Source organism: Toxorhynchites rutilus, chromosome 1 (assembly GCF_029784135.1).
Source record: "Toxorhynchites rutilus septentrionalis strain SRP chromosome 1, ASM2978413v1, whole genome shotgun sequence".
Taxonomy (NCBI): Eukaryota; Metazoa; Arthropoda; class Insecta; order Diptera; family Culicidae; genus Toxorhynchites; species Toxorhynchites rutilus.
The window spans coordinates 168,100,847-168,113,035 of NC_073744.1; the positions used below are offsets into that span (position 1 = coordinate 168,100,847).

Here is a 12,189-nt window from a genome sequence, read left to right on the forward strand (position 1 = left end):
TACAATTCATCTCAAAGCCTACTAATATTTTATAATGAATAGCACACAAACCAAAATCATTTACCTTATATCCTTCAAAACCAAAATCTAATGCTATAGTTTCATTTTGTGAGCCGAAAAATGAAGCTGAAGTACGTAGCATTCTGGGTCTTGCCAATTACATGAATAAGTTTATTCATAATTTAGCGATCATTGATGCATCACTTCGAACATTAACACAAAATGGATATCTTTTGAGGGGAAACCACAAAAGAAATCAGTTAATTATTTACTAAATAAGTTGTTATATTTCTCATCAATTAAAAAGCATAAATTTTGTGTTATCACAATGACTTTATTCCATTGTAAACAAATGATTAGGTCTCCCAGCTCGGAACTAGTATCCGTTCCGATTCGAAAGGATTACATTTAATATTGAGTGTGAGTTTTAAGAGGCGATGAATGGGTTCCACCTGTAAATGCAGGTGGATGCTTGGTGCTAGATAATAAAAAAACGCACTTCCTAAGCAACTAAATAGTTATACATATATGTTTGAAAAAATATTGTAGATAGTTATATTGAAAGGCGTACGATGTAAAAGTGCTTAACAGTAACCACGATCCGGAACACGTCTTCTGGGCGCGCACTTGATAATGTTATCAACACGCAGAATCATCTCAGCGGCTTCCGAGGCGGACATCAGAACTTGTCGTTTGACTGCGAACGATTCGGTGATTCCCAGTTCTTTCATGCAGCCAACCTTGCCTTCGGTCATATTCAGCCCCATGGTGGACTTGCCCTGCGAGTGTCCTGCACGCAGCTCCGAAACCAACTGGGCGGAATCGTAACCAGCGTTGTCAGCAATCGTCGTCGGAAGTTGAAGCAAAGCGCGTCCGAAAGATTCGATAGCCATCGCCTCTTTACCGGGAGTTTCGGCAGCCAGCTTCAACACTTCTGTGGCCATCAGCGTCTCCGAGCAACCGCCTCCATAAACGATACGAGACTCCTTAACGGTTGCTGCCAGAACACACAGAGCATCATGGAGCGAACGTTCCGCTTCATCGATGATTTGCTGAGTAGCACCACGGATAACAATGGTACAAGCCTCACCCAGTGGAACGCCGCTGAAACGCAGCAGCGTATCCTCTCCAATCATAACCTGTTCGATTAAATCACATCGACCAAGTTTCACCAAACCAGGGTTATCGAAGGTGGATACGATCTCACCTCCGGTGACCAGAGCCAAGCGTTCGATTCCATCAAAATCGGCATGCTCGATGGCCATAACACCGGCATCGGCAAACAGCTGTTCCGGATAGTTATAAATCAACTGTCGGTTGATGAAAACGGTACAATCATGAGCGAGGATCTTGTTAACCTTATCCTTCATCTTCTCCTTCTCGGCAACCTCTAGTTCAGCAATTTTGGACATGGAGTCAACCTTAATGCTGGATCCGAACACTTTAATCTTGTCAGTATCCATGGGCGTATTTGCGATTAGAATCTTAGCGTTTTCCATCCTCTTCGGCTGATGTACGCCAGGTTTTTTGTCCAGCAAGAATCCTTCATCCAGGAAGGAATCCTCCAAACATCCTCCAGTCTTCTTGATTCGTTGAATTGCAGTCATCTCGCCGGATCCCTTCAATCGGAGCACGGCATCGACAGCCAACTTGGCGAATTGTTCCTTGTGCTGGGACAAAATTTTCGAGCTCAATGTTGTTCTGGCGATATTCATCAAATCCTCCCGGAATTTCTCAGCATCCTTTGAATTATCTTGAGCGGCTGCATTCAGTGCATTCCGAGCCGCTTGTGCGGCGAGCCTCCATCCGGCAATAATCGTCTGTGGATGCAGCTTCTTTTCGATCAGCTTTTCTGCCTCCCGCAGCAGCTCCGAAGCGAGAACCGTAACCGAAGTAGTACCATCGCCAACTTCATCATCCTGCACGCGGCTCATATCGACCAGAATCTTCGCCGCCGGATTATCAACACCCACCGCCTTCAGGATTGTAGCACCATCATTGGTGACCATCACCTGCCCAGCATTGCGACCGTGGGACACCAGAATTTTATCCATTCCTTTGGGGCCGAGTGTGCTCTTCACCAGATCGCCAATGGCGATGGCACCCACAAAGGAAGACAACCGGGCAATTTCACCCTTCTCCTCCTCTGCCTCATTTTTCAGAATACGGACCGGGTTCAGTGAGACCTAAAATCGATTGGAGACACTATTAGTCATCGGGCATTGGTACATAACCTCGAAGAGGTAGTAAACAATGAACAGTTATTGCACACTTTCGATCACAAACTGCTGCTTCAATAATGAATATCGTTGATAGTAATGCGGTTCAATAGAAAAGATTCACTTATTGTGAATAAATAAATTCGAATACGGCTATTCTGCTAAAATTCATCTGGAAACATCGAGAACATAAAATGGGAAAAAAAAATCGTAGGCGAGCGACGATCTCTGCGTAAGCGACCTCACATGTGATTCGCAAGACCGGATAGCACCCGGTGTAGTTGAGTGAAATTTTCTCTAGCAGTTCGAGCGATTTTCGCATCAATGCCTAATTTTTCCAAACATTTATAACTCAACAAAACGATTGTATATTGTTCTTAAGTTTTACTTACCATTTTTGTAGATTTTATTTGAACTAAAACTTCAGCACGCAACTAATATCGGCACCCAGTAGGAATGAACTTTTCTCCGCTTTGCAAGGGCTGAAAAACAGTGACAGTAATGACAGCAGCTACAGAGCTGAGAAAAAATACATCAAAGGTACATCAACGTTAAGCTGCGGGTGCACTTACAGTGACCGACATGATGAAAAATTGCCTCAATATAAATCAAAATTTGAAAAAGCTTAGTTTTCTGGGGCCGAGAACATTGTGAACGGGGGCCGTCATAGCCTAATTGGTTGCATGTCCGCTACTAAATGAACAATCATGAGCTCATAACTCAGGGCCATCAACTGACCATCTTTGTGTGTTATTCTAGCTACTACATCCATGCATCTCCACATACGATCTGCTGCATCGGTAATTGGTGCTATACATAACTGTTGTGGCAGGAAAGAATAAATCGATTTCCGATTTTGCAAAAACTGTATTTCAAGTGTTCTTCTTTCCTTCTCGTGCTCTACTTTCCGACCGACCGCAGTAAGACTATTGCCCTGGGCTTAGCGAATCGCAATGTTCTGATCTAACTGTGGTATACTATTATTGAAGCTTCTCGCACTCGCAATATTGTCGTAATCTTTCAACATATATTTCACTATAGACACTATTTCTATTACTGACTACAATCGACATTACATAAAGGAACTTTCAGCCTCCGTAGGATCCTTTTCAACTTCTGAATTTAAACAATAACCCATATAACATACCAAAACATACTACAAATAAAACAAACCAACACAACTTTGATCGTCATTAGGGCAAGGTAATTATAGATGGGAGCGCACGACACCAAAGGTTCGTAACACTCCCCCCCGTGAACCGAAAGCATAGATTCGGTTTACCTCTCTTCGCTCGCTATGTCCAAAACGGCTAACTTCACTGCTGGACGTTCGTATATACCTTTCGCCGTCTCTACTGTAGCGCTACGCACCTGGTCGCCTTTAAGGGAAGTAGCTATAACCTTGCCTATTGACCAACAGTTTCTTGGATGATTTGGATCGGCTATAACGACGACATCGCCTACTTCAATTGGTTTAACCTTCTGAAACCACTTTGTTCGTCTGGTTATTTCCGGTATGTAATCACGCAGCCAGCGTCTCCAGAAATGGTTCGCCATTATTTGAGAGATCTGCCAGCCTCGTCGTACTACTGTAGCATTGTCGTCACAAGTGGTGAGTGGTTTTGAGCCGCCTGACGATCCCAATAATAAATGATTTGGAGTTAGTGCCGTATCCGAATTGGCATCAACAGGAACATGTGTCAAGGGGCGTGAATTTAGCACATTCTCTATTTCGATTAACGCATTCCGGAGTTCTTCCTCTGTGAGTCGTTTTGTACGCAGAACTTCGGTTAAATTTCGTTTCACAGACTGAATTAGCCTCTCCCAGGCCCCTCCCATGTGAGGTGAAGCTGGGGGATTAAAGTTCCATTCTGTTTCAGAGCTAGTAAATTCCTCAGCAATCGCGTTTTGATCAATATTTTTCAGGTGTTTTTCAAGTTCTTTACGGGCTCCCACAAAGTTTGTACCTCTGTCGCTATAAAACGCTCTAGGGGTTCCACGTCGCGACACAAAATTACGGAGTGCGATGATACACGAACTGGTACTCAATGAAGCGGCGACCTCTATGTGAACCGCTCGCACTGTAAGGCACGTTAGCAATACCCCCCACCTCTTCTCGACTCTCCTTCCAATGTTAATTTCAATCGGTCCGAAATAGTCAACCCCAACATGCGTGAATGGTCGTGTGAAGGCAGCTAGTCGGGCGAAAGGTAGTTCTGCCATCTCAGGAGGGTGCGGAACTGCATCCCTATTCTTGCATCGCTGACAGTTCTTCCTGACCTTGGAGAGTGTTGCTCGGAGACGAATTATGTGATACTTTTGACGAATCTCGTTAATAACCGTCGCATGATTTCGATGATGAAACCTATCATGATAGCTCGCAACAATAAGATTGGTGATTGGGTGATCTGTTGGCAGGATAACTAGATTCTTAGTCTCGTAGCTGAGAAATTCACACGCGTTGGCTCTTCCTTTCATTCTCAACATGTCGCTGTTATCCACGAACGGACTTACCTTATACAGTGAACTTGATTTGGGAACGCTAGCTATCGTTCGGGTAGACTTTGCCTTTGTCAAAAGGAGTAGTTCATCCATATATTTATCGCTTTGTGCTTGCCGGAGATTCTGCTCCTCCGCTCTGCGTAATTCGAGGCTAGTCAAAGGTCCAACACTTAAAGGTAGTTTACTCTGACGGAGTTTAACGTTCGAGTTGCCACCTCGAGAATTTAGTTGCTTGAATCACTGGATTTGTCATTTGTTGATGAAATAATACATTAGGTCGTAGTTCTTCATTCGTTGAGTTGTTTTTAAGCAACATAACAGGCCAATTATTTCGACTCTGCCGTAGGAAATCTGGCCCACGGTACCATCTGCTGTTAGGAGTTAAATCTGGTTGACGCACCCATTTAGTCCCATCGTCGGCAACATTAGATCTTGTGGGTACCCATTTCCACGCATTGACATCCGTTGATTCTAGTATCTCTCCTACACTGAGAGAAATAATTAGTAAATATAACGAATTTTTTGGTAAATACTACCAATCTATAGTCATTTTCGACCGTACTAATAAACACATATGTCAAGCAGAACCATGATTCGGAAGCCCAATATCGGCTACATTTTCTCGCCGAAAATGCACGTACCAGAATTATATCCTTATTATACCTCCGTATTGCCTTATGGGAACAATGAAAATGTTTAATACGCGCTTTTCTCACCAATTTTCAGATATGACAATATCCAAGCTTACTAATGTTATCGAGTAAAATATACTAATCTCTGGTAGGGATGCGGGTTTGTTGACAATATGTACAAAAAATTTGTACATTCTACTAATTTTGCATTACCAAATGTATTTAGTAGTTTTCGACCGAGGATTTTTCTAAGGGTACCCTAGCGGCGACAAATGGGCTATAACGACGATGATCAGAGTTTAGCCAACACAGTACATTGCGGGAATCTGACCAAAAGAATCTCTCTGATATTTTGATGGTAAGATTCTCCATAATAGAATCGGCTAACCTAGTCCCAATCACCGCTGCCTGGAGTTCCAATCTTGGGATGGACATATACTTCAGAGGAGATACACGAGTTTTAGCTCCCACCAGCGTACACTCAATTCTTCCATTTTCTTCACAGCGTAGAAAAACAACGGCTGCCATTCCATTCTCGCTGGCGTCAACAAACGTGTGCATCTGGATGACATTATTGTTGCTGATAGACGTTTCCTGCCGGTAACATCTTCGAACGCGAACATTTTCTAATGTTGGGAGCAGTTCTACCCAGTACATCCAGCTCTCAAATTGTTTTTCAGGGATAGCCTCATCCCATTGTACACCCAAACGCCATACCTCTTGAAGAATGATCTTCAGGAACATGAGAAAATGTGCAATCAACCCTAATGGATCAAAAATGGTCATCAGTATACGGAGCATTTCTCGTTTCGTTGGTCGTCGACATCCGTTCCGAAGATCATGATCCAACCGCGCCCAACAAATTTTGAAGGCAAAGGAATCTGTCGATGTATCCCACCACATTCCTAATACCTTCTCCGCAGCTAATGCAGCTCCTAAGTTCAAATCTTTGGAACCTGTTGGTCTCTCGCAAAGGGCTGATAAAATCTTAGGGGAGTTGGACACCCAATTCCGCATTTCAAACCCACCCTTCGCATGAACGTGCCGGACTGCTCTCGCTAGTTCAATAGTCTCTTCTTCCGTCTCAGCGCTTGCAAGCCAATCATCTACATAGTGGTTTTTCATTATAGCAGCCGCGGCACGCGGGAACTCGACTTCGAATCTCTTTGCGTTTTTATTTTTCACAAATTGAGCTGCACTCGGAGAGCAGCACGCACCGAAGGTCATGACCTGCATCACAAATGTACTAGGCTCCTGTTCGTCACCTTCATACCACAAAAATCGTTGACATTGCTGATCTTCTTTTCTAATACTAACTTGATGGAACATCTCACGGATATCCCCACAAATTGCGAATCGATGTTCTCTGAATTTTTGCAGTACTGAGATGAGTGAAGTTAGCTGATATGGCCCAGTCAGAAGAACAGAATTGAGTGAGGTTCCATGTACCGTCGCAGCCGCATCCCACACAATCCTCAATTTACCGGGTTTATTGGGATTAAAAACCGGGAATATTGGAAGATACCACACACGCTGAGAAGTCGTAACCAATTCACTCTGCGAAACTTTTCGGATGTAACCTTTCGATTGATACTCGGCGATTAGGTTGTTAAGTGAATCTGCCAATTGAGGGTTCTTTGTCATTCTGCTTCGAAGACATTTTGCCCGTTTGAGAGCCATAGGCCTGCTATCTGGCAACCGAACGTCATCATAGCGCCAAAGGAGGCCCGTCTCGAAGCGTTCCCCCATGCAACGTGTTAGCGAATTTAATAGTGACAAAGCTCTCTCGTCTTCATTGGAACTGAACGTATGACTTAACTTCGCTATTCCTAAGCTATCGAGAGAAAAATAGTCTTTTACAGCTTGTTGCAAAACTCCATCACAAGAACATATGTGGTAGGTATAATGTACCATATTCGTAGACTGCTCCGCGGGCATAACTCCAAAGACCGTCCATCCCAAATTGGTTTTCACAGCAATTGGTTCACCCTGTTTCCCTTCGCGACTGCGTCTAACTAGGGTGACGTTGGCGTGTTTCAACCCTATCAGTATGCGAGGACGTACTTCGTGATAGGAATTTATTGGTAGACCTGACAAGTACGGATGTTTCCTTTGCAATTCTTCCATGTTGAGGGATTGATATGGCAGTTGTAATTCCCCTACAGTTCTTACCTCACGGAGATGAAACTTTTTACCTTCACACCCAGATATGTCCACCGACACAATTTGGGAGTTCGCTTCGTAACGGTGTGTACCTCCAGTCCATCTTAAACACAGGGGACTGACCGCTCCGAATAATTCAAGATCATCCGCAATTTGCTGATCCATAAGTGTAAGGGCGGAACCGTCGTCAAGGAATGCATAGCATCGAATATGTTTCCTAGCTCCATACAGCTCTACTGGGACGTAGCGGAACAATCCACCGCTCGAAACCGTTTGGTGCGTGTGAAGGTCATGTTCTGATTCGCGACTCGATTGGCTGTTTGTTTCGTGAGATATTACAAAGTCTTTGTGAAGCAATGGATGATGCTTGAAGGTACATCCATTTTTCCCACAAACTTTGCCACTGCAGCCTCCTCTGTGTTGTTTGAGGCACCTTCGGCATATTTTCATCCCGCGTGCTATAGACCATCGTGCTTCATATGACAGTCTCTCGAAGATATTACATAATCCGACGCTTGTGCATCTGCCTTTGCACACTGGGCATTTTTTTATGACGTATGTATTCGAGCCACGTGGCAGCAATTCAAACGGTGAAGAATTACTCGACTTAGCGTGAGTAGCAGCGGCAACCCGCGCGTTATGTATTGACTCACCGATGGACGATCTTTCTTCAACGACAGCGGGCTCTTCCGAGTGTGCATTTAGGAAAACTTTACCCTTATGATTGCTGTGTGGTTCAGTAACTGCATATGCATCTTCGGCTAACGTATAGATCCATTTATTGAAAATTGCTAAATTGACTTTGCTCAGTGTTCTCTGATACCTTGCCCAATCAAGTTTCAGGGGTGATGTCAGTTTGTTGATTAATTCGTGGAGTAACGTAACATCTTTCATATATTCCTTCGTTCCACACGCGTCAATAGTGGCACACAGATTCTGTACCGACAAGGCGAAATCTATTAGTCGATCCAGGGAGTCTCCCTTTATTGGAGGCATCGCCAATATTTTCTCCTTAAGACATCTAATTATTGTATGTGGTTGTCCAAATCGTAGCTTGAGCGCTGCTATTGCCTTGGAAACGGTTGAGGGGTGCATGAGGAAGCTTCGAACAGCGGCGAGAGCTTCGTCTTTCAGGCAGTTTCGTAGGCGAATCATGTTTTCTTCGTCTCTGTACCCACACATTGTCGTTGTACTCTCATAGGTGGAGAAAAACATTGGCCAATCGTCGGGATTACCGCTGAACTTTGGCAAATCGCGTGGTACAACCTGGCGGGCGGCAATCTGCTCGCGAGTGATTCTTTTTTCGGAGTGGATTGAACAACGAAATGTACGAGATGTATGCGGAACCTCCACGCCTACTGGAGTCGATCGCTTAGGTGGATTGAATTCAGATTTACGCTGATCCTCACCTGCCTGACCTGACAAGTTATGTTGACTTCCATCTTCACACGCCTCTTCGCCTTTGCCTGATATCGCTGCATCATTATCGGAATCACATAAATCTTCGTCACCATGAGCTTCTCTATCTGCAGTATTCATCGCCTGGTCATCGTTCAACCATTCTTTCATGTCATGTCTTCTTCCTTAGTTTGGAGTGGTTTCGATTTCAATACAGTTTTCTTTTTAGCGCCTAATGCATTCTCCTGCGAACTTTTTGCTGACTCACATTCCGTACAAATCCAATCTTGGTGCTCTATTTCTTGTGAAACGCCCACACATGCAAAATGATACCAACCATCGCAATTGTCGCATTGTACCATTCGACTATCATCCTCAGAGTTACAGATACGACAGTTATTTTCTACAGAGGGTGGAGTACATTTTTCCTTTTCAGATGTTCCAGCCTTACATTCCGTTGTGGCTGCGCCACCAGTTGCAAAGGGAGTATTACCACTTAATAATAATTCATTGGATTCTTGTTGAGCTTCTTTATTTTTCTTTTTATCAACGCTTTTTATCGAACGCTTACCTACTAAGTCTAGGTTTACGTTTGCAGTTTCTCGGTCGGACATCCTTATAAACGATTTTAAAAAATGTTGTGGCAGGAAATAATAAATCGATATCCGATTTTGCAAAAACTATATTTCAAGTGTTCTTCTTTCCTTCTCGTGCTCTACTTTCCGACCGACCGCAGTAAGACTATTGCCCTGGGCTTAGCGAATCGCAATGTTCTGATTTAACTGTGGTATACTATTATTGAAGCTTCTCGCACTCGCAATATTGTCGTAATCTTTCAACATATATTTCACTATAGACACTATTTCTATTACTGACTACAATCGACATTACATAAAGGAACTTTCAGCCTCCGTAGGATCCTTTTCAACTTCTGAATTTAAACAATAACCCATATAACATACCAAAACATACTACAAATAAAACAAACCAACACAACTTTGATCGTCATTAGGGCAAGGTAATTATAGATGGGAGCGCACGACACCAAAGGTTCGTAACAATAACACAACAATGCATTCTTTATATCAACAGTCCCGCTGTGTCCAACTGTGAACATTCGAACAATAGGGATATTCTTACGCCGAAAAATGCGACATGTGTTGTGTATCGGCAGAATATGAATACTCTTACGCCTAAATGGCTAATGTGTAATAGATAAAAATGTGTATCGATAAGATAGGAATACTATTACGCCTAAATGTCTACTGTGTAATATACAACATAAGAAAAAAAAATGAAAATTCGGCTCTATTACAGCTGAATTGCTAAATGAGCTTAATAAAGATAAACAGATGGGATAAAAAAAAACATAGGGCCTGATTCTCGAACACAATTCACGGTGGAAACGAAATGAAATGTATTCGCGATGACAACGGTACGGTGTCGACATCTGGATACGAAATTAGTTTCCCACTAAAACTTCTTATTATAATATCAAATTATTATTTGTATGAGATTATTATACCACATGAAAAAGAAAGTTTTCCATTCATATTGAACACCAGTTTAATACGAAGAAGTTAATTTTCATTATTGATTTTTATTTGAAAAGTACTCATTCTGCCTGAAAACTCATTATAATCTTCGACACTTCACTAACTCGTAAAACGTAGTTCAATGGCGTGCCGTTTATTTCGTTTCCATCGTGAAGTGTATTTAAGAATCAGGCCCATAGTAAACACGATGCGATGCTGATTTCAATGCGGTGAAACTGTTTATGGAGTGTTTTGCCGCGAGTGAATGCAAGTGATGGCTGCCAGACGATTTTCAAAAATATTTTCACAATATAACAAATCGAACGAAAATTAAAATTGAGTTATTAAATTATTATTTTCTTATTATTATTCCAATTAATCGCTTCGCATCGCATCGCACCGCACCGCGTTTACTATATCCTTGGCCCAACTATTCCTGGTTTCAATTTATCACAAACATAACATGAATTGGAGAGCTCTAAAACCAACTTTTTGTAATCAAGTGAATTGTTTTTGAAGCAATGGAAACAAAGGGAAAATGAGCGCACATAAAATCTTAAGGGGGAACCCTACTCTGGATGGTCGAAAATTAATGAATTTTTGGATTCCAATGTAGTGATTATTATCATGTTGGCAGCTGGATACGTGGATGCTCTCTATAAAACTACGTTTTTCTCAGAATCTAGCGGAATCTAGCGGTGGAAAAATATATATAAGCATCGGATTTTTTTCAGTATTTGATTAGTTACTTAATTTTTTTTCCAACTAAAAGTGTTACTATTTGCCTGAGATAGCGAAAATAATCAACTGCACTGTTTTGAAAATTAAAGTTTTATAACGAAATATAACGAAACGAAATATAATGGGAAAACATGATGTAAATAATTATAAAAGCACTATTTTTGTAATAAATATATACATCATAGGGTTTTATTTTAAAACATCAATATTTTGTATTGCTTCTACTTTTTTTTCAAGACTTCAATCAATAGAATTTGCACTGAACTAACACGATTTCTTAGGAAATTTTCGTCGATTTTTGCCCATTCCTTCTTTATGATATGTTTCAGTTATGAGACATTGTTCAGGCGCTTAATATTCAAAAACTAAAATTCCAGTGTTTCATAACTATAGAATCAGATGGAAAAACTCTCACTCCTTTACAAAATTAACGCCAATTTTACATGAATTACGATAAGTTTCCAATTCGTTGGTCATCTTTAGTTTTCACTCAGTTCAAATAACCCATTCGAGGTGGTTACGACCAAGCCGCGCCATGTTGTAGTGTGTATCTCGTTCTTCGCAGAGGATACTGCTCATTTAAGCTCTTCAAATCACTCATACTGCTTGTAAGCTGCATCTACTATTCGTTCGATCACTCCTCATCAGTTCCTGACAGGGTTTTGATTTGGTAAACAAGCTGACCAGTCCAGAATCTAAAGCCTCTATTCATTAAACCATGCCATGACCTTCCAGATTTTATGAATTAATACCAAATTACCCAATTATCAGTGAGACAATTGTGCGATTACGGCAGAAGAACGGTAATTCGTCGTTGAAGGGTGCATATAACAATAAAAGAATGAGAATGAGATGTGCTGAAAACTGCCCTTTGTGGCTCCGGCATACTGTGTGGATAACATAATTAAAGGTATATATGGAGAGTGAATGAATAGTTTCTGTATTGTCATTTTTGCTTCGGACCAACGGCAAACAAAGCTAAATGCATCAACGCGGATT

At 41.9% G+C, this 12,189-nt stretch overlaps 1 protein-coding gene across 1 annotated transcript; it reads right to left on the minus strand.

Moving 5' to 3' along the window:
- Positions 1-313: 313 nt before the first annotated feature.
- On the minus strand, positions 314-2,737 carry LOC129770844 (T-complex protein 1 subunit beta). The gene is made up of 2 exons (XM_055773965.1): positions 2,612-2,737; positions 314-2,186 (listed from the first exon to the last, which is right to left on the minus strand). The coding sequence occupies exons 1-2, from the start codon at positions 2,612-2,614 to the stop codon at positions 585-587; spliced, it is 1,605 nt and encodes a 534-aa protein (XP_055629940.1). The 5' UTR covers positions 2,615-2,737; the 3' UTR covers positions 314-584.
- Positions 2,738-12,189: the final 9,452 nt, after the last annotated feature.